Source organism: Urocampus carinirostris, chromosome 4 (genome assembly GCF_059441175.1).
Source record: "Urocampus carinirostris isolate Australia breed hairy pipefish chromosome 4, RoL_Ucar_1.0, whole genome shotgun sequence".
Classification (NCBI taxonomy): Eukaryota; Metazoa; Chordata; class Actinopteri; order Syngnathiformes; family Syngnathidae; genus Urocampus; species Urocampus carinirostris.
Genome location: NC_142352.1, coordinates 11,866,199 through 11,890,086, shown reverse-complemented (window position 1 = coordinate 11,890,086; position 23,888 = coordinate 11,866,199). Strand labels below are relative to the sequence as shown.

The 23,888-nt window shown below is 41.0% G+C and overlaps 1 protein-coding gene across 2 annotated transcripts in view; it reads left to right on the top strand.

Moving 5' to 3' along the window:
- The first annotated feature begins 15,665 nt into the window (after positions 1–15,665).
- LOC148366833 (SMAD family member 6-like) overlaps positions 15,666–23,888 on the top strand; it is a 57,592-nt gene continuing 49,369 nt past the window's right edge. For both annotated transcript variants that reach the window (XM_088333649.1, XM_088333648.1), the window contains exon 1: positions 15,666–16,695. In XM_088333649.1, coding sequence (XP_088189775.1) covers positions 16,149–16,695 — 547 coding nt within the window. In that variant the 5' untranslated portion in view covers positions 15,666–16,148. The remainder of the gene's footprint in view (positions 16,696–23,888) is intronic.

The window sequence follows — 23,888 nt, the reverse complement described above, 5'->3', positions numbered from 1 at the left end:
ACGAAAGAAGCTAAATATAAATAAAATGATGACTCACAACACGTGGTAAGCTTTCTCTCCTGGCTTTGATCTCTTTGATCTCCGGCAAAACTAACATCAAATGCGACAGAAACAAAATGAAAATAAGTTCAAACAGCTTGCCAACATCATTTTTGCCGTTCCATGTATTCCCTGACTCCCCAAGCCTGCACAAAATTTTGTAATTTTATTCATATTTAGTTTCTTTTGTCTTTTATTAGCATATTTGGTATTTGAGTAATCCAAAAGTAATTGAAAGTAATCAAGTTAAAGTAACCCTACCCAACCCTGGTCATGATAGTGTCTCCTTTCACAGACTACTGAGCCCATCACAGATCAGGCGCACTAAACTGAGACTTAATGGCACACAGTTGCACTCTTTCATTGTTAGTCATTTAGGTCGACATTGGATCATTCAGAAGTCATCAGGGAACTTCTGGAGTCTGTTGGCTGAGCTGAGAGAACAGGAGGTTAATATATTTGCATCAACTACTTTTAATCTTTTTTACTTCTGATTCCATTTCACGATTTTGTCTCACATGTTGTTGATTCTTAGATATTATTTTTAGATTTTTAGCTTTAAGTTTGAAGCCTGACACGGGCAATATAACAAAAATTTCTTAGGAGGGGGGCAATTCTTTCGCTAGGCACTGTAATCGAATTTTTTAATTGATACACAAAAGTTCAAGGAAATTGGGGTGAACCAAAATGAGTGAGTTTCCCATTTGAGATCCCCTTAGACCTGGCACACCAGACAAAACAGGAAATTGTAGAGCATTGGGGCAACTCTGGAGCCTGCGACCTTTGAACTGCGGCCATTGCGGTCTTTGAAGTCGAGAATCACGAGCAATGACAAGCTGTGCGGAGCGTGTTGCCTGCAACGTTTCCCCAACAGTCTGTGTAAACAGAATCCGAGCTAAGAGTATGTCGGGTAATGTGTTTGGCTACTTCAAGTTCATTCATGTAGTTTAACATGTTATATTCTACATGTGTTTCGTTATATCATATATATTGTTAATCAACATTTTGTTGTGAGATATTGAGTTGCTCGACATGAATGATGTTTATTATAAAAAAAAGTTCAAAAAAGAAGTCGCTTGGACGTTCACTGTAGAAGGAAAAAATACATGCAAATATAAGTAAGTAGAATAATACATTTTCTTATTCAAATTATGAATTGATTTTCTGCATTAAATTATTGTTGGTAATATACTGATTGAAGGGATAACCACAAACCTGTCTTTTTTCATTTTCTCCTTTTATACTTCCTTTTTTTCTTAACTTCTTTATACAACATAATCATTCGTAGTATAATGCATCAAAGCAAGTGAGCCGTTTGAAAGCCGGCTCTTTAATGAGTTGAGCCGAAAAAGCCGGTTCTCTAAAAAGAGACGGACTTCCTTTCACTACACAACTACGACAGGAAATCCGACGCGGCAGACGCATGCGCACAGTAGCATCAAACCGCTCGCTTTGTTTGCAATCAAATCAAGTGAGCCGTTTGAGAGCCTGCTCTTTAATGAGTTGAGCCGAAAAAGCCGGTTCTCTAAAAAGAGACGGACTTCCTTTCACTACACAACTACGACAGGAAATCCGACGCGGCAGACGCATGCGCACAGTAGCATCAAACCGCTCGCTTCGTTTGCAATCAAAGCAAGTGAGCCGTTTGAAAGCCGGCTCTCTTTAATGAGTTGAGCCGAAAAAGCCGGTTCTCTAAAAAGAGGCCGACTTTCACGCACAACTCGAACTGGAGATCGGCGTGCAGACGAAAACTCGAACCGCGAGACCAAAACAACAATGGCGGATCTGCCTGACGAAAAGTTTGGAGTGCGGTAAATCTTTGTTAAAAAATGATAATGACAATTTTGTGTCAAAAAAGTTGTGTCCCGGGGACGCATGGTGATTTGAGACGATGCGTCCCCGAAAAAATAATGCGTCTAGGACGCAGGGACGCGGGCAAACCAGAACACTGCATACAGTACACACTTTTGGCGTAGGGAAGATTGATCCTGCCATATGTAGAAATAAAATGTAGAAATAGATAAACATCTACGGATATATTCCTTTTAAATAAATGAACAGATACATGAATCACAAAATACGTAAATATATGACATATATTAAATGTACTCATTAATTTCTTTGTCTTTTAGGTAATCGTTTATTTATTTTAGCATGCATTTTGCCGAGTTTCTTGTTTCTTGTCTCATTTTTATTTTGTCATTTATTTCTGTATTTATTTTGTCCTTATTTTTTTGCATTTCGTCATGTATGGTTTGTGTATTTTGTTGTGTATTCTATCATGTACTTGGTGGGTATTTTTTCGTGTATTTTGTTGTGTAATTTGTTGTGTGTTTTGTCATGTGTTTTCTTGCGTATTTTGCTGTGTGCTTGGTGGGTATTATTTTATTGTGTATATATATATATATATATATATATATATATATATATATATATATATATATATATATATATATATATATATATATATATATATATATATATATGTAACGGGTGTAATAATACCTTTTGTTTTATTGAAATTCCTGCTGAAATATGTTGTATAGTTTCTGTATAAGTGTCCTGCAATCATGAGTCCAACAGTGCCACCTGCTGGTATGTGGTAAGGTTTGGTTTGGCTTTAGACTTTGCGACAGGAAGGTGGGGGTTTTTGGCAGTCTACAACGAGCTGTCAACGGTAAGACACGATCTTTTGGTGCTCCGCAAAAAGTTAATTTCAAACATTACAACCGCAAATGACAAATCTCTCAAGATGCACAGTAATGTGATTGATGTTGTCAAGCTGTTGGGATTTATTTTCGTTTTGTTTCTGTCGCCTTTTATGTTAGTTTTACCGGACGTTGCATGTCGTGCTAAAATGCTAATTCACCTTATAGATCAAAGAGATAAAAGCCAGCAGAGAAGGCTCACCACGTGTTGTGACTCATTCATTTGCAGGTAAATTGTACCCGTTTTTATACTCATTATTGTTAGTATTTCTATTTTCTCATATAAATAAAAAGGATGATGTTGGTTAAATTCAGACTAAAGAAAAATATGTTGAATTCATTGTAAACGTTAAAAAAAAAAACACTAGACAATCTCTTGTTAAAAGTATCTTGTTAAAATGGATGTAAAAATGGAATGTGATGGTTGATATTCTAAAATGTATTTTATGTAAACTGAAAAGAAAGCTCTTTGATATGTTTTTGGTCAGTCTACAAAGAGCTGCCAACAAGATCAAAGCCAGCAGAGAAGCTTACCATGTGTTGTGTTGTGACTCATTCATTTGTCATTTGTAATAAAAACCTCATCATCCAGTCCAGCGTGAATGTGGATCTTTGGTGGGACAGGTACACCGCGGACACTATATATATATATATATATATATATATATATATATATATATATATATATATATATATATATATATATATATATATATATATATATATATATATATATATATATATATATATATATATATATATATATATATATATATATATATATATATATATATATATATATATACATATATATATATGTGTATAGTTTTTGGTAAATGTCCTGCAATGCTGAGTCCAACAGTGCCATCTGCTGGTATGGGGTGGGGTTTGGTTTTGGCTTCTAACATGTGACCAGGAGGCGGGGTTTTGTCAGTTTTGCCAGAGTACTACAAAGGTAAGACATATCTTTTGGTGCTCCACAAAATAAGTTAATTTTAAACTTTATAACCCCAGCTGACAAATCTCTCACCATGCATAGTAATGTGATTGATATTGTCAAGCTGTTTAGGTTTATTTTCGTTTTGTTTCTGTTTTACTAAATATTAATTCCCCTTGTAGAGATCAAAGAGATCAGACCCAGCAGAAAAAGCTAATGTTGTGACTCATCCATTTGCAGGTAAACTGTACCCATTTTTATACTCATTATTGTTTTTATTCCTATTTTTCATATACAAAAAAAAAAAGGATGATGTTGGTTAAAATTCAGAGTAAAGAAAAACATGTTGAATTCATTGTAAACGTTAAAAATCCACTATACGATCTCTTGTTAAAGGTATCTTGTTAAAATGCAAAGATTTATAAATGTATTGTGATATTCTAAAATGTATTTTCTGTAAAGTGAAAAGACAGCTCTTTGTTATGCTTTGTTGTCAGTTTTGCCAGAGTACTACAAAGAGATCAAAGAGATCAGACCCAGCAGAAAAAGCTAATGTTGTGACTCATCCATTTGCAGAACTGTAATAATAAAAACCTCATCATCCAGTCCAGCGTGAATGTGGATCTTTGGTGGGACACGTACAGCGCGGTTACATTGGAAATGAAATATACAAAGATTTGATGCAAAAAAAAAACATGTACTATTTTCAAAATTTGGGATAACTTTTAAATAAATAAATAAATAAATATCAATAAAAGGTCAGTGATGACGGCTGCAGGCATTAGTCGCTGTCCGCATGACTCCAGCCTGCCCGAGATCTGCCGGAGGGACGGCGGCTTCATCGCCCCGTGCTAGCCTTCCTCTTCCTTTGTTTTCATCTTATTTCCTTCCTCGTTTTCTAAGATAGTGTTCCACGTGGATGTCAAAACAAAAAACAATGCTGTGAAAGTTATGGTACCACGTATACAATTACGATGACCTTTACGGCGCTCGTTGGGCGCGTCACTTTTTAGAAAGTGATTGATGGTCGATTCAAATTCAAATTCTTTTATTGTCCAGAACTGGTTGGCTACTGGAACTGTGTACCAAAGGTATCAAATGCAGTATATTGAGTGTCTTCTTGTATTTTACATAATCAGTGTTTGGACCAGGGCGGTTTTAGTAAAGGTAAGAATCTGGAGCCCAGGTCCGAACCTGTCCCGAAATTCAGGCAGCCCGTGATCTTTTGGGCCGTGTTTATTATCCTCTGTCATGATTAGTGATTTGATTCACCTGTGCCCACTCCTTTGGCCCCAACAGCCTCGGATTCTGATTGGCTCCCTGTCCCTATTCAAACCCACTCCTATCTGTCTCCTGTTGTTAGTCCGTCTGCGAACCTCAGTGTATACTAGGCAAGCCTTTTTCGACCGTGACTCCCACCTGTTTTTTGCTCCTGTCTGTCTCACAGCTTCGACGCGTTTTTGATCTTGACCACGTTTACTCTCCCAGCTTTCGACCTCGTTTTGTCCCCGACCAAGACTATTCTCCGTTCCTAGCTTACGACTCGCTTCCGATCCCAACCATGTTTTTGCTCTCCTGTCCCGGCTACTGACCCGTCTTTCCCCGCCGCCACCATCGCTCGCCACGGAACATCCACTTGTGAGAAACGTAAAGCAATTGGGTCCCGTTTCCGTTCTGGTTCTGACATCCTCTGTAGAACTTTCCTGTCACTAGCTACAATATGCAATGTCCCCTTTGTTCACGGGCTAGCTTGTTTTTGTCACAAGCCAGAAAAGGAGACAGGACCCAATAGCGTTCGTTTTACTCAGTTTTATTGAGAAAGCAGTGCTTGCTTCCACGATCTGATGATCGTCGGACACGGGTAGCTGATGGCAGGAACACGGAAGTGCCACTTTGTCGAGCAAGGACAGTCATAGGCAGCGGGAAAACTGGTCGATAGCCGGGACGGGGGAGCAAGGGCAGAAACTGGTCCAGAAAAGAGGCCGGCAACAGGTATCAGGCAGGAAACAGGGCAAAACAGGTTGATAGCCGGGACGGAGGAGCAGGGTAGAAACGGGTCTAGAAACAGGTCGGCAACAGGTACCAGGCAGGAGAAAACAGGGCAGGAGAATGTCGGATAATACAGAGCTTGCCTAGCTGAAAGCATAGGTTCGCAGACGGTCTGACAGTCAGGGAGCCAATCAGCGACTAGAGCTGTTGGCACCAACGGGGCATTTGCAGGTGCCCTGAATCAGCAATTCAGATCTTAGGTTAACAGGGAGCCAATGCAGGTTAGCCAAAATCGGTGTGCTTGGTGCTACATGTGCTCAATTTATGTATTTGATTCATACTATTTTTATTTTATTGTCTATTAAAGCAGTTGAATTTACATTGATTATTTCAATCTCCTTTTAAATGAAATGTATTTTTTTTGTTGATTGGATGGACTTTGATCATTTGATAATCTGATTGGCTGTTCCCAAAAATTTTTCGAGAAATTCTTGCTTCGCTTTTCGTTCAAAAAATCTTAGTTCGAACGCCGGTACGCTAGGGGCGATGCTGAGCGGCGTACGGGTGTAGATTGCCCCCACCCCTCGCGAAGAACTGTTGTCACGTGACCGCGCACTTCTTTTTGCTTTCGTTTTTAATATCGGTGAACGGAGTGTTTTAACCCCTAATTATGCTTTGGAAGAAGGTCGGTGCAAGCAGCAAAGTTGCTACAGGTGAAAAAAGAAGAGTAGTGCGTGCAACTATTGCATTTAAGAAAGAAATAATAGCAAAATATGAAGAAGATGTGCGAGTTTCCCTTCTTTCGAGGGAATAGAGCATGGCTTCTGCACACCACCACAAAGAGAAATCCTATTCATAAATCTTTTCTTTATCCTTTAACCGCTCACCACTTGTTGTGGAGACCCTGGTACTAAATGACGCGTAAACGACCTGATTTTTTTATTTTTCCACGTTCATGTTAGCGTAATCTTTCGTACGGAAGATTACGCTAACGCGAACGTACGATTAGCCTGGGTTAGCTTCATGTTTACGTTCATGGTAAGCCTTCAAGGATTTGGAACGGATTAAAATGATTTTACATTACTTTTAATGGCAAAAAACGATTTTCGGTGATCGACCAAATCGGTTTTTGAACAGGGTTCTGGAACGGATTATGGTCGAGGACCGAGGTTCCACTGTACTAAGAGAACGTTGAAATCACATATTAGGCTAACAGGGAGCCAATGCAGGTTAGCCAAAATCGGCGTGATGTGATCGGACTTTTTTGTCCTGGTTAAAAGCCCCGCTGCAGCATTTTGTACCAGCTGAAGATTCTTGATTCTGGACTTCGGGAGACCGGAGAGTAGTGCATTACAGTCATTGAGACGGGAGGTAAAAAACGCGTGAATTATGATCTCCGCATCCGACTGAGACAGTATAGGACAATTTTAGCAATGTTGCGAAGATGGAAGAAAGCGGTTCTAGTAATTTTCTTCACTTGTGTTGGAATGTACAGATCGGGGTCAAATATGACACCTACATTTTTAACGGAGTCACTCTGTGTGATGTGACATTTCTCAATGTTCACAGCAGTTTTTGAGAATAAGTCACGGCAAGTTGCACCCTTCTGGTGCCACAAGTCCAGTAGACTAGGATGGGCGGGTTCTTGATTGAGACCTCCTGACAAGGGAAGGTTGACTTGGGGGCCCCTTGACATCCTTTGCCTTCTTGACCTGCTAGCCATTGTTGAGCTATGAAAATAAAACCTTGTATATAATGGAGATACAGCATGACTGTTTTTTCCTTTTTTTTACCAATAACCAGTGTTGGGTAGGGTTACTTTAACCGGTTGCTTGACTATTTTAATCTTTTATTGTGGCGGTTTGAGTGAGCTTCCTGCTTTTATCGGATTTTTTTTTAGTCTTTTAGTTTCTCATCTCATCTCATCTCATCAGCTGCACCGCTTATCCTCAGTAGGGTCGCGGGGGTGCTGGAGCCCATCCCAGCAACCATTGGGCAGTGGGCAGGGGACACCCTGAACTGGTCGCCAGCCAATCGCAGGGCACACGGGGACAGACAACTCACTCGCTCATTCACACCTTAGGGAAAATTGGGACCGGCCAATTCACCTCAAATGCATGTTTTTGGACTGTGGGAGGAAACCGGAGTGCCGGGAGGAAACCCACGCAAGCACGGGGAGAACATACAAACTCCGCACAGGAAGTCTGGAGCTGGATTTGAACCCACGCAGGAGGTTCCCAAGACATGAACTGTTCCGCACATGCGCTAACCACTGCGCCGCCGTGCTGCCCAATACCAAATATGCTAATAAAAGACAAAAGAAACTAAAAGAGAGCGTTGTCTGTCCCCGTGTGCCCTGCGATTGGCTGTCAACCAGTTCAGGGTGTCCCCTGCCCACTGCTCGATGATTGCTGGGATGGGCTCCAGCACCCCCGTGACCCTACTGAGGATAAGCGGTGTAGCTGATGAGATGAGATGAGGTGAGATTTGGTATTGGAGTAATCCAAAAGTAATTGAAAGTAATCCAGGTAAAGTAACCCTGCCAATAACCACTAAATCTTTCAACCAGAGAACAATAACTGCAGGGTATATTGGTAAAACAACACACACACAACAATTATTTGTCGTGTCCAGCATGGTCGCCGTGGCGGCCGGCTGGCCCCGCCCCCTGGGCACGGCTGCAGTAGATCAGCTAATTTGCGTATGTGCTACTTAAGGGTGGGTTGTGGGTTTTGCGGGTGCTGGCTCATTGCATTTTCTGCTTGCATTTTCTGTCTGCATCTCCCGTTCTGTTTTGCTCTGTCCTGTTTTGTTTGAGTCGGAAGAAACCTGTGTTTGCACGTTTTTTGTTAAAGCCTGTTTGTTCTGTCTTGTCCCTGAGTTTTGGACGACCTTTATTTTGGTAAATAAAAGTTTTGATTGTCAACGCAATTGAGTTCTCCCTTCCTGCCTCCTGCCTCCGTTCTGGTCCGGTCTCCCTCGTGACATTATTAGTATGTTTGTCTTCTATATCTATACTTTATAATCATAATGACAATATGCAGCCCCGGTAAAAATGTCTTGACTCGATCAATTAATCAATCGATCGACCGATCGATCCCCAATATGTTTTTCAGGGATAGATATGGCTGTGATAACAAGAAACTAGTATGAGTGACATCATATTGACAAAAACATTGCGGAACGTGCTATGTCAAAAAATAAGTCAAAGATATAATCATGTAAAAATCTAAATTATGAATCTGAACATTTTAGTAAAAGATAGATAAATAGGGAAAGAAAGAAAGAGAAAGAAAGAAAGAAAAAACAGGAATGAAGAAAGGAAAGAAGGGTGGATGGGAAGAAGGAAGGAAGGAAGGAAGAGGGAAGAAAGGAAGGAGGGACAGAAGAAAAATGAAAGATGGGAAAAAGAAGGAAGTAGGAAATAAGGGCTTGTGGGGTCAAAGGAAGGAAGAACAAAATATATTGAAAAAAGAAGAAAAAACAAAGAAAAACAAAAAGAAAAAAACCACAAAGGGTGGGCGGGGGGGCGGTAGAAGGAAGGAAAGTAGAGTGGATGGAAAGAAGCAAAGAATGACAGAAGAAACAAGAAAGATGGGAAAAAGAAGGAAGTAGGAAAGAAGGGCTGGTAGGGTCGAAGGAAGGAAAAACAAAGGAAAGATAGAAAAGAAAGAAAGAAAGAAAGAAAGGAATAAATAAAGAAAGAAAAGAAAGAAGGAAGGAAGAAAGAAAGAAATAAAGGATAAAAAGAAAAAAGAAAGAAAGAAAAAAGAAAGAAAGAACAAAAGAAAGAAAGAAAGAAAGAAAGGAAAAAAACAGGAAGGAAGGAAGAGGGAAAAATGAAAGGAAGGGAGGGTGGGTGGAAGGAGGGAAGAGGGAAGAAAGGAAGGAAGGAAAGAAGGAAGGAAGGAAGGAAGGAAGGAAGGGTGGGTGGAAGGAGGGAAGAAAGGAGGGAAAGAAAGAAGGACAGAAGAAACAATAAAGATGGGAAAAAGAAGGAAGGAAAGAGGGGCTATAAGGGGAGAAGGAAGGAGGGAAGCAAGAAAGGAAGGAAGGGAGGAAGGAAGGAAGGAAGGAAGGCAGGAAGGAAGGAAGGAAGGAAGGAAGGAAGGAAGGAAGGAAGGAAGGAAGGAGGGAAGAAAGGAGGGAAAGAAAGAAGGACAGAAGAAACAAGAAAGATGGGAAAAAGAAGGAAGTAGGAAAGAAGGGCTGGTAGGGTCGAAGGAAGGAAAAACAAAGGAAAGATAGAAAAGAAAGAAAGAAAGAAAGAAAGGAATAAATAAAGAAAGAAAAGAAAGAAGGAAGGAAGAAAAAAAGAAATAAAGGATAAAAAGAAAAAAGAAAGAAAGAACAAAAGAAAGAAAGAAAGAAAGAAAGGAAAAAAACAGGAAGGAAGGAAGAGGGAAAAATGAAAGGAAGGGAGGGTGGGTGGAAGGAGGGAAGAGGGAAGAAAGGAAGGAAGGAAAGAAGGAAGGAAGGAAGGAAGGAAGGAAGGAAGGGTGGGTGGAAGGAGGGAAGAAAGGAGGGAAAGAAAGAAGGACAGAAGAAACAATAAAGATGGGAAAAAGAAGGAAGGAAAGAGGGGCTATAAGGGGAGAAGGAAGGAGGGAAGCAAGAAAGGAAGGAAGGGAGGAAGGAAGGAAGGAAGGAAGGCAGGAAGGAAGGAAGGAAGGAAGGAAGGAAGGAAGGAAGGAAGGAAGGAAGGAGGGAAGAAAGGAGGGAAAGAAAGAAGGACAGAAGAAACAATAAAGATGGGAAAAAGAAGGAAGGAAAGAGGGGCTATAAGGGGAGAAGGAAGGAGGGAAGCAAGAAAGGAAGGAAGGGAGGAAGGAAGGAAGGAAGGAAGGAAGGCAGGAAGGAAGGAAGGAAGGAAGGAAGGAAGGAAGGAAGGAAGGAAGGAAGGAAGGAAGGAAGGAAGGAAGGAAGGAAGGAAGGAAGGAAGGAAGGAAGGAAGAAACAATAAAGATGGGAAAAATGAAGTAGGAAGGAAAGGCTGGTAGGGTCAAAGCAAGGAAGAACAAAAGAAACAAAACAATGAATGGAGCATTAAGAAAGTAAGAAAGAAAGAAAGAAAGAAAGACCGAAAGAAATAAAGAAAGAAAAAGAAAGAAATGATGATGAAGAAAAGAAAGGAAGACTGAATTCAAAAGAGAGAAAGAAACAAACAAAGAATTAAACAAACAGTGAAAAAGAAAACCTGCTCACTTGTCAACAATGCGATTCGATCAGCCCATTGTTAAAAAACTTAATGGAGGACTGACCGACATGGCTCCGGGGGTCTAGGAAGACCTCTTCTCCAGGACTCGTCCTGGTTTTCCCAAGAGACCCGGGTGAGTTTTTCCAGTCCGGCCCAGAAGAAGCTGCGCACATTCGCCTGTACCGTCACACACAGTCTGTCTCTAGTCTTGAAGGCCATTAGGGGAGTGATGGAGGCGATGACATGCTGTTCCTGTGGCCCCGGACTCCTCTAAGGGGCCCGAAGGTCTGCTCCCCCCCCGGCGGACTCGGAGCCGCCAGGGCGCTGTTTATTTTGGTGCTGGACACGCTGGCTCTCGCTGGCCCCCCTGCACCCCACCCGTCTTTCCCACACTCAAAACATACACACCTTATCACTACCGCTCACGCAACATTGTTTTCTTCAGGCCAGTGGTCCGCAACTTCCGGGCCGCGGACCGGTACCGGGCCATGGGTCGTTTGATACCGGGCTAGCCACACAGAAAAAAAGAAATGCCGCCTTATTTTTTTCTCATATCGTATATAATTTGTTTTCTCTGAACTCAAAAATACGAGGTTTTGCAGTAGTAAATTACCGTATTTGAGCAATGATTGATGAGTAGAAAATGTCATTGATCACATTTGCACACCGGAAATCAAACCCAGATTACGGCGGTGATATAGGCAGATTTTAACCACTCGACCACTAGCTAGCTTTTCAAGTACTTGTATCGGATCAATACTTTTGTCCTGGGATTGATACTCTGCACTTGCACCAATATTTTTCAAACGGCCATTTCTCTGCTTAGATAGTACAATCTCTCTCTCTCTCTTTCTCTGTCTTTCTCTCTCTTTCTCTGTCTTTCTCTCTCTTACTCTATCTCTCTCTTTCTCTGTCTTTCTCTCTTTTTTTCTCTCACTCTCTTTCTCTCACTCTCTTAATCTCTCTTAATCTCTCTTTCTCTCTCTTTATCTCTCTTTCTCTCTCTTTTTCTCTCACTCTCTTTCTCTCTCTTTTTCTCTCTTTCTCTCTTTTTCTCTCTCTTTTTCTCTCTCTCTCTTTCTCTCTCTTTCTCTCTCTTTCTCCCTCTTTCTCTCTCTTTCTCTCTCTTTCTCTCTCTTTTTCTCTCACTCTCTTTCTCTCTCTTTCTCTCTCTTTCTCTCTTTTTCTCTCTCTTTTTCTCTCACTGTCTTTCTCTCTCTTTCTCTCTCTTTTTCTCTCACTCTCTTTCTCTCTCTCTTTCTCTCTCTTTCTCTCTCTTTCTCTCTCTTTCTCTCTCTTTCTCTCTCTTTCTCTCTCTTTCTCTCTCACTCTCTCACTGTCTTTCTCTCTCTTTCTCTCTCTTTCTCTCTCTTTCTCTCTTTTTCTCTCTCTTTTTCTCTCACTGTCTTTCTCTCTCTTTCTCTCTCTTTCTCTCTCTTTTTCTCTCTCTCTCTTTCTCTCTCTTTCTCCCTCTATCTTTCTCTTTCTCTCTCTATCTCTCTCTCACTCTCTCTTTCTTTTTCTCTCTTTCTCTTTCTCTCCCTCTTTCTTTCTCTACATTTCTCTTTCTCTCTTTCTCTCTTTCTCTCTCTCTCTCTCTCTCTCTCCCTGTCTCTGTCTCTCTCCTTTTCGCTCTCTGTTTTTCCTTCTCTCTTTTTTCTCATTTTTCTCTCGGTCACTTTCTACCATGGAAAAAGTACGAGCACTGCTTTCTGTTGTTATTGTTCATCACAGAGAACACCTGTTCACAAAGACAAGTAGCCCCAAACATGGATATAACCTATGGATTATTTCTTTGGAACCTTTACTGCCCTCTTGTGGAAAGTACATAGCATTTGGTTTGTATTTACGAAAAAAAAATCATAACTTTTGATAGATAGGAGAAAGAGACTTGCTTCTTTGTTGACATACTCAGAAATGTATGTCCTACCATACCGAAAGCTGTTTCTAATATTTTGTTTTATCACTCATGCCGACCTTTCTCTTTTCTTCGTGAGATTACTACGAGGCTATTATGTACTGTCCTCTTAAAGCATGGCAGGACATACTTTTCAAGACTTAAGAAACTTGAAACCGCTCGCGCTAACAGTCAGTGCGTCTCCCTGCCGCCAGAGCGTCTAGACTAGCGCAGGAAGACGGGAATAAGCGGACCATATGCTCCACAGAGAGAGAGAGGGAGATAGAGAGAAAGCGAGAGAGAGAGAGAGAGAGAGAGAGAGAGAGACATAGTAAAAGAGACACACACACAGAGAGAGAGAGAGAGAGAGAGAGAGAGAGAGAGAGAGAGAGAGAGAGAGAGAGAGAGAGAGAGAGAGAGAGAGAGAGAGAGAGAGAGAGAGAGAGAGACAGAGAGAGGGTGAGAGACAGAGAGAGAGTGAGAGACACAGGGAGAGAGAGAGAGACAGAGAGAGATATAGAGAGACAGAGAAAGGGAGAAAGGGACAGAGAGAAAGAAAGAAAGGGACAGACAGAAAGCAAGAGACAGACAGAAAGCAAAAGACAGAGAGAAAGGGAGAGAGAGAAAGAGAGAGAGAAAGAGAGAGAGAGGGGGACAGAGAGAGAGACAGAGAGAGAGAGAGAGAGAGAGACAGAGAGAGAGACAGAGGGAGAGAGAGACAAATAGAGAGATAAAGAGAGACAGAGAGAGGGAGAACAGGAGAGAGAGAGAGAGAGAGAGAGAAAGAAAGGGACAGACAGACAGCAAGAGACAGAGAGAAAGGGAGAAAGAGGAAGAGAGGATAGACATACAGAGAGAGAGGGAAAGAGAGGGAGAGACAGAGAGAGGGAGAAAGGGACAGACAGAAAGCGAAAGACAGAGAAGAAAAAGGGAGAGAGAGAGAGAGAGAGAGAGACAAAGACACAGAGAGAGAAGGGAGAGAGAGAGAGAGAGAAAGACAGAGAGAGAGAAAGGAGAGAGAGAAACAGAGAAAGGAGGAGAGAGAGAGAGAGAGAGGGAGGGACGGAGAGAGAGAAACACAGAGAGAAAGAGAGAGAGAGAGAGAGAGACAGGAGAGAGAGACAGAGAGAGAGACAGAAAGGGACAGACAATATCTTGTGCATACATTCAATATGGTTGGTGTAAAGAGGCTAGCCGTTTTCTTTTGATATGAAAGTGGAATAAGGAAGCTTGATGCGGTTGAGAAAATGGTTGGATTGCTTTTATTCACCCAGGAAGTCGCCTAACTCTTGAAGCCCATCTTCCAAAAGTAAGTTAAACCTCGCTTTATTTATCTTTATAGAGCATAACATTGTTCCAAAGTTAGTTTTTAGTACAAAACAATATAGGCTACTTATGCAAGACAGACAGACAGACAGAGACAGACAGAGACAGAGAGACAGAGAGAGGGTGAGAGACAGAGAGAGAATGAGAGACACAGAGAGAGAGAGAGAGAGAGAGAGAGACAGAGAGAGAGATATAGAGAGACAGAGAGAGGGAGAGAGAGGGAGAAAGGGACAGAGAGAAAGAAAGAAAGGGACAGACAGAAAGCGAGAGACAGACAGAAAGCAAAAGACAGAGAGAAAGGGAGAGAGAGAAAGAGAGAGACAAAGAGAGAGAGAGACAGAGAGAGAGAGAGAGAGAAAGAGGGAGAGAGAGCCAAATAAAGAGATAGAGAGAGACAGAGAGAGGGAGAACAGGAGAGAGTGAGAGAGAGAGAGAGAAAGAAAGGGACAGACAGAAAGCGAGAGACAGAGAGAAAGGTAGAAAGAAGAAGAGAGACATAGACATACAGAAAGAGAGAGAAAGAGAGGGAGAGACAGAGAGAGGGAGAAAGGGACAGACAGAAAGTGAAAGACAGAGAGAGAAAAAAGGAGAGAGAGAGAGAAAGACAGAGAGAGAGAAGGGAGAGAGAGAAAGAGAGAAAGGAAGAGAGAGAGGGGGGGAGGGATGGAGAGAGAGAAACACAGAGAGAGAGAGAGAGAGAGAGAGAGAGAGAGAGAGAGAGAGAGAGAAGAGAGAGAGAGAGAGACAGAAAGGGACAGACAATATCTTGTGTATCCATTCAATATGGTTGGTGTAAAGAGGCTAGCCGTTTTCTTTTGAAATGAAAGTGGAATAAGGAAGCTTGATGCGGTTGAGAAAATGGTTGGATTGCTTTTATTCACCCAGGAAGTCGCCTAACTCTTGAAGCTCATCTTCCAAAAGTAAGTTAAACCTCGCTTTATTTATCTTTATAGAGCATAACATTGTTCCAAAGTTAGTTTTTAGTACAAAACAATATAGGTTACTTATGCAAGCCTTAAACATACTTATAAAACCCTTAAACATCCAAAATATAGCAGTGGGGTGGGGAAGGGGCGCCGGGTTGTAAGGTTTATTGTTCTATAATCTTTATCAATGATCCATTATCCGTTATCGGTCAAATCATAATACGCTACAAAGCCAAGGGGCCGAGACACTTGCTCACAGCCAAGAGGCACATGAAGCAACTTACGAACAAATTTTATTTACGAATGCTCGTCCGGAAGTGGGGCAGCGTCTTATGCCCGTTCTCCATCCCACAGGTTCAATATCTTGACCGTCCGACCAAAGTTTAAAAGTATATCAAACTTTATATTGAAGCAGTTACTCACCACGTGTGGATTATTTACTTTTAATTGATTCTAGTTTTTTACTTTTTAACTACTTCGCACACATTTTACCTCAAATCCAAAGTACGCAGGGGAATATATATTGTGTCTACGTTTTATTTTGAAAATACCCAAGGAACAGGATTCTATTTCCTTCGGTTAGCTTGACACTGCCTGTCTCAAATGTACGTGAGGCGTGTGTGGATAGGACTTGTTTCCACGCGAGGACTGGAAAGGAACGACTCCCACTTGTTCAAAGAACAGAATCAATCATTTGAACCGGATAAAGCGCTATTACTGGATTTTGTAACCGGATTATTACAGGATTTGTCAGGATTTAACGCCAGTGTGGACATTTTCTAATGGATAGCGGAGTTTCCAAACTCTTGGCAGCATCTCGGATGTAATCCTGCACATGCTTTGAAATTACCCAAACTGGAATGTGAAGTTTTACGAGTTGAGGTTCCGTTAATCCGAGTTTTTTAATCCGTGCATGCTTCGCGTGGAGCTACGATGTCGAAGTGAAGGCTTTCCCCTTCAAATGCTGCGTGGAAGCCGAGGGACGGCCACCCTCGGCTGCGCACGTTGTGCGCACCGTGCACCATCCTGGCGTCTCGGTCGCCGATTCTAAATTAAAAAACCCCATGTGGCACCCTCCGAGAACCGGACGCGACCGAAGAGACTCTTCCGGGCCGGTCTAAGTGGTCGTATGTTCAGGTCCAGACGCTCCGGGCTGGTACGGCGATTGTGGAGAAGCCGTGCGCTCACCCAGAGCGATGGAAGCGGCCGAGGATGCCCGTGTGGGTCCGGGCAAGGAGAGGAGGCTAACAACCAGAGGGATGGTGCCAAAACCCGAACAGGGTCTCGCCCGGACAGAACGGTGACGTGCTGTTTCTTCGGGGGTCAGGGACCGGGGACCCCCCCAAAAGACAACAGGAGCCCTTGTGAGTGTGACCTCTTGGATATTGCCCACCGTTTTCTCAAAAGACTGCCCGAGGGGAGTCTGGATTCCTTGCTGAAGGCTGTGGAGTCCAAAGGAGGGGTTCCCAGCGAGTGCGTGATGGTGGCAGGCTCTGAACTGAGGTTCGGGGTCCATCAGGTCTCGCCTCAGTACCTCCTGAGTCGGGTTTATCGGTGGAGCGACCTAGCGCTCTCTGCACGGCTCAAAGTTCTGCAGCATTGCCAAAGTTTTGAAGGGGAGGATGCTGGACTGGTGTGCTGCAACCCTTACCACTACAGTCGGTTGTGCGGGCCAGGTAAATATACATCCGTTCATCTCAACATCCGTCTGTCCGTCTGCCTACCTTCCTACCTACCTACCGACCTACCAGCTTAACTACGTACCTACTGACCTACCTACCTACCTACCTACCTACCTACCTACCTACCTACCTACCTACCTACCTACCTACCTACCTACCTACCTACCTACCAACTTAACTATGTACCTACCTACCAGCTTAACTACATACCTACCTACCCACCAACTTATGAATTAACTTTGAATGAATGAAAACTTTATTCAAACATCAAAATAAAAACAGAACAAAAACAATAACTCAACAACAAAATAACTTAACTCAACCCTACCTACCTACTTACCTACCAACTTATTTTTGTACCTACCGACCTACCTACCAACTTAACTACCCACCTACCTACCTACCTACCTACCAACTTAACTACATACCGACCTACCAACTTAACTACCTACCTACCTACCAACTTTACTACGTACCAACTTACCTACCAACTTAACTATGTACCTACCTACAAACTTAACCACGTACCTACCTACCATCTTAACTACGTACCTACCTACCAACTTAACCACATACCTACCTACCTACCAACTTAACTACATACTTACCTACCTACCAACTTAATTACATAGCTAATTACATATCAACTTAACTACAGACTTAACTACCTACCAATTTAACTACGTACTTACCTACCTACCTATCAACTTAACTACGTACCTACCTACCTACCGACCAACTTAACTACGTACCTACCTACCTACCAACTTAACTACATACCTATCTACCTACCAACTTAACTACGTACTTACCTACCTACCTACCTACCTATCAACTTAACAACCTACCTACCTACCTACCTACCTATCAACTTAACTACTTACCTACCTATCAACTTAACTAACTAACTACCTACCTACCTACCTACCTACCTGTCAACTTAACTACCTACCTACCATCTTAACTACGTACTTACCTACTTACCTACCTACCAACTTAACTACGTACCTACCTACCTACCTACCTACCCACCATCTTAATTACGTACCTACCTACCTACCTACCTACCTACCTACCTACCTACCTACCTACCTACCTACCTATCAACTTAACTATGTACCTACCTACCTACATACCATTGTAACTACCTACCTACCTACCTACCTACCTACCTACCAACCAACATAACTACATGCCTAACTACCTATCAACTTAACTACGTACCTACCTACCTACCTACCTACCTACATACCATCTTAATTACGTACCTACCTACCTACCTACCTACCTACCTACCTACCTACCTACCTACCTACCTACCTACCTATCAACTTAACTACCTACCTACCTACCTACCAACCAACATAACTACATGCCTAACTACCTATCAACTTAACTATGTACCTACCTACCTACCTACCTACCTACCTACCTACCTACCTACCTACATACCAACGTAACTACGTACCTACCTACCTACCTACCAACTTAATTACGTACCTTCCTACCAACCAACTTAACTACCTACCTACCTACCTACCTACCAAACAACTTAACCACCCAGCTACCCACCAACCCAATAGAAGGAGTGTTTTACATGACCATACCTGTCAACCTCAGCCAATGGCTCCCCCTTTTAAGCGATAATATTCCTTACAAATACAACACGGCACCTATTTACTTCCAGTAAGACAAACTATGTAGAACCCGAGTCAAACTTATATCCCGTGGGCCCACATCATTTTATGTGGCCCGTGAGTCAATGCTAAGAGAAGCACAAGAGAAACAAGGACTTGCAGTTTTAAATAGGTCCACTGGAGGTCGCCAAAACACTCACTGTGGCTGTATTTCCTGACGACCCTTAATCAACCAGAGAACATTGAGGAACCCCAACGCAGTGTTACTTTACCTAGATATAGGTTGAAAGTTTGAGGCAATTGAAAATACAAAATTAGAAAAAAAGAGCGCCTGCTCCTTTCTATAATAGATATATGAAATATAGCAGCAAAGTTCCCAAATTCAGGTAAACATTTTTGTAAAGAATAAAAAAAGCAGATTGACTTTAAATCATTAAACCAAATATCGAAATGAGTGTATGCTATTTTTAGCACTTTCCAGTCTGCATGAGTTTCCCCCCAGTTAAATAAACTGTAGTGGGAATTAACTTAATTGTTGGTTTGCTTTTTATTTTTATTTATTTTACAAATGCACAGTCGATAAGAGCTACATTTCGGTGATGGGAAAAAATATTGAGGAAGAAAAAAATCATAATAATCATAAGAGCAGCTTCAGCGACAGACTGCTGTCACAGTCTTGTTCTACGGACAGACTGAGGAGATCATTTCTTCCTCATGCCATGAGGCTCTTTAACCCCACCGGGACATTGAAAGCTCACATTAAACCCCAACCCCACATTTGCATATTACCCTATCTATCTATCTATCTATCTATCTATCTATCTATCTATCTATCTATCTATCTATCTATCTATCTATCTATCTATCTATCTATCTATCTATCTATCTATCTATCTATCTATCTATCTATCTATCTATCTATCTATCTATCTATCTATCTATCTATCTATCTATCTATCTATCTAACGTTACGCGAGTGGGTCCTGTTTCCGTTCTGGTCCTGACAGAGGCATTAAATAATAAACACTGTCCCTTTAAGTGCAGCCCAGCTCATTATGGATTCTTTTGTTACTGATTGATTTTTTTTAATATTAATTCTTAATGTTTTTGATCGTTAAATGCTGTTTTGTGTCGAAATCCAATGTATGGAAAACGGGAGAATGTTTTTATCGGTGATTTTTGTGGAAAACCTCACCCAGATCCGAGCTCCGGCGGCCTGAATGGAGTTTGAGACCCCTGTTTTATTACTTTAAGCACCGACACGCATACCTTGTCTCACTATAACTTGCAGTTGTTCTTCAACTCGTAGAGTGCATAAATAGGAAGCCTGTAAACATGACTAGTTGCAGTCTACTAGTGGACCTAGAGAAAGAAGAAAGAGAGAAAATTAACTCAGAGAAAGGCTTTTAAAGTGGATCTAAGGCAGGACTGTAATCTGGCCCGCAAGACAACGCTCAGAGAAGCGCAAGAGAAAAACGAGCTACAGGTTGAAAAATATCCACTTGATGTTGCCAAAGCCAGCCTCTCACAAACGCTGTACTTGTATTTCTTTTTTTTTCTTCTCTCTCTCTCTCTGTCTTCCTCCATTTTCTCTCACTCTCTACCTCTTTCACTCTCCCTGTCTCTCTTTTTCCTTTTTTTTTGTTCCTCTTTGTCTCTTTCTCTCTGTGACTTTTACCTTATTTTGCGCTCTCTTCCTTTTTCCTTTTCTCTCTCTTTTCACTCTTTCTCTCTCTTTCTTGCTTTCTCCTTCTCTCTTTCTCCCCTTCTCTTTTCTGTCCTTCACTCCTTTTCCCTCACAACTTCTCTTTGGATTTCATTCTTTATATCTTTTTTCCCCCTCTCTTACTATTTATCTTTTTATCTATTTAGTTTTTCATGCTCTCTCTCTCTCTATCTGTCTTTCGGTCTCTCTTTTCTCTCTCTCTCTCTCTTTGTTCCTCTTTGTCCCTTTCTCTCTGTGACGTTTTACCTTCTTTTGCTCTCTCTTCCTTTTTTCCTTTTCTTTCTCTTTTCACTATTTCTCTCTCTCTTTCTTGCTTTCTTTTTCTCTCTTTCTCCCTTTCTCTTTTCTCTCCTTCTCTCTTTTTCTCTTTCTACTTCTCTTTGGATTTAATTCTATCTCTCCCTTTCTTTCCCCCTCTCTTACTGATTCTCTTTGTATCTCTTTTGTTTCTCCCTTTTTTCTGTCACTCTCTATCTCTCACTCCATATGTCTCTTTTTCTCTCTCTTTGTTCCGCTTTGTCTCTTTCTCTCTGGGACCTTTTACCTTCGTTTGCTCTCTCTTCCTTTTTTCCTTTTTTCTCTCTTTTTTACTTTCTCCTTCTCTCTTTCTCCCCTTCTCCTTTCACTTCTCTCAGTTTCTCTTTCTATTTCTCTTTGAATTTCATTCTTCCTCTCTCTTTCCACATCTCTTACATTTATCTTTTTATCTCTTTTGTTTCTCATGCTCTCTCTCTCTCTTCCTCCCGTTTTCTCTCACTCTCACTCTTTCACTCTCTCTGTCTCTCTTTTTCTTTTTCTTGACTGTGACTTTTTACCTTCATTTGCTCTCTCTTCCTATTGTTCTTTTCTCTCTCTGTTCACTCTTTCTCTTTCTTGCTTTCTCTGCTCTTTATCCCCTTCTCTTTTCTCTCCTTCTCTTTTTCTCTTTTTACTTCTCTTTGGATTTCATTCTTCCTCTCTCTTTCTTTTCCCATCTCTTACTATTTATCTTTTTATCTATTTTGTTTCTCATGCTCTCTCTCTCTCTTCCTCCTTTTTTTCACCCTCACTCTCTCTCTCTCCCTTTCACTCTCTCTTTCTCTCTTTTTGTCACTTTCTCTCTGTGACGTTTTACCTTCATTTGCTCTCTCTTCCTTTTGTTCTTTTCTCTCTTTTCACTCTTTCTCTCTGTTTCTTACATTCTCCTCTCTTTCTCCCCTTCTCTCTTTTTCACTCTCTACTTGTCTTTGGATTTCATTCTTTCTCTTTCTTTCTTTCCCCCTCTCTTACTATTTCTGTTTTTATCTCTTTTGTTTATCTCTCTCCCTTTCTCTCTTTCTTTGTCCCACCTTCTGTACTTTTCTCTCCCTCTCTTTCTCTTATTTCTTTTTCTCTTTTCTTTCTTTCTCTCTAATCTACTAAATGAGTTTGACACCCCTGATCTAAGGGAAAATACACAAGGCCCAATGCATTTTAGTACATGAGTGGATCTTTTTTTTTTTTTCCGAGTTTTTCAAGAAAGTGAAACTTTATTATATATCTAGTAGTACAAACACAACTGTTAAATTGTATAATCCCCCCCCCCAAAACTCGCTAGTGACACGATCCCACCGAAGGTCGCTCTCATGTTGCAACCAGATTCTGTCTCTCCCCCACCCCCTTATCCTGTCTCCCTCTGACAAGGAGGTCCTCTTCTTGTTATTTAGGTGAAGGAGTGCCGATAATATACAGTTTGCATAGAGCTGGCGCCAGACTGACTCGCTGGATATCTGACAGAGGACTCACAATTACTGCTTGGGCTCTTAAAGGGGAAGCGCACTCTTTTACTGCTACGTAGTTTGCAGATGGAAGACCTTCTAGCTATTGGAATCATCGCTTATTTCATTCACATACACTACTGTTGACATGTTTGGGGTCACAAGACAATATGGTGGTTTTGAAGAAGAAGTCACACTTTTATTTTTGTCCAATCTGTGTGTTCTTTTGCCTATTTGAATCCGTTTTGGAAGACCTTCTAGCTCTTGGAATCATCGCTTATTTCATTCACATACACTACTGTTGACATGTTTGGGGTCACAAGACAATATGGTGGTTTTGAAGAAGAAGTCACACTTTTATTTTTGTCCAATCTGTGTGTTCTTTTGCCTATTTGAATCCGTTTTGGAAGACCTTCTAGCTCTTAGAATCATCGCTTATTTCATTCACATACACTACTGTTGACATGTTTGGGGTCACAAGACAATATGGTGGTTTTGAAGAAGAAGTCACACTTTTATTTACGTTCAATCTGTGTGTTCTTTTGCCTATTTGAATCAAATTTATTTTGTTTATTTTGTTTTGCTGATTCCAGGTATGGTTCTTTCATACCTGTCACCCTCCACGGCTCCTCCCTTTCAAACTGTTGTATTTTCCCTTACAAAATACGAAATAATTTACACCATTTTTTTTTTCAAACGTGTTTATTTATGTAGTATAACATGTTATATTGTACATGTGTTTCGTTATATCATATAAATTGTTAATTAACATTTTGTTGTGAGATACTGAGTTGCTCGACATGAATGAGGTTTATTGTAAAAAAAAAAAAGTTTAAAAATGCAGTAGCTTGGACGTTGTTAAAGTTAAAACATATATAAACTCTATGTTGGCAGAATTACTCAAATAAAAACAAGCACTGGCCCCTCCCGTGTGTGTAGTTAACTTTATTCACACAGGAAACAGAAAAATACACCGGAAATGCGACTTCAAAATAAAAGAGTACAAGACTGATAAACGTACAAGAGATGCAATTAGACTGATTATTAAAACGTTACTTCATGTGTGTGTGTGTGTGTGTGTGTGTGTTTGTGTGTGTGTGTGTGTGTGTGTGTGTGAAAGATTGTTTTTATATTTAGGAATATAAAAACAAGTTATATTCACACAGTGAATTCTGAGAAATGTTACAACCAAAACGACCAAACTATCATTGTTCACTGTAGAAGGAAAAAATACATGCAAATATAATTAAGTAAAATAATACATTTTCTTGTTCAAATTGTGAATTTATTTTCTGCATTAAATTATTGTTGGTAATATACTGATTAAAGGGATCACCACAAACCTGTCATTTTTTATTTTCTCATTTTATACTTTTTTTTCTTAACTTTTTTATACAACATAATAATTCGTAATATAATGCATCAAAGCAAGTGAGCCGTTTGAGAGCCGTCTCTCTTTAATGAGTTGAGCCGAAAAAGCCGGTTCTCTAAAAAGAGATGGACTTCCTTTCACTTCTTAACTAAACATGAAATCTGAGGTGGCAGACGCATGCGCACAGTAGCATCAAACTGCTTGCTTCGTCGGTCAATATCGATAATTATCGCGATAATCACCACGTCTTTTTCTTGCGCTGAGTGAAAGTTGACAACATCCGATGCTGCTTTAAACAATCTTTATGTTAACAAACTTACCCAGAATTTCACAAATATAAGGAACTTTAAACAAGTGAATACCTTCTTAGAAGCGGAGCTGGTTGCAGGGATACACAGGCAGTGTTCTGGTTTGCCCGCGTCCCTGTGTCCTAGACGCATACTTTTTGCTGGGGACGCATTGGTTCAAATCAACGTGCGTCCCCAGGACGCAACCTTTTCGCCACAAAATTGTCATTATTACCCGATTACATTTTTTTTAAACAAAGATTTACCGCACTCCAAACTTTTCGTCGGGCAGATCCGCCATTGTTGTTTTGGTCTCGCGGTTCAAGTTTTCGTCTGCACGCCGATCTCGGCAAACAGGATCTCGTTGCTTGGAAATTACGTCATTTTTATGGTGGTTGTCGTTGAAGGAAGGTGAAAATCAACACAAAA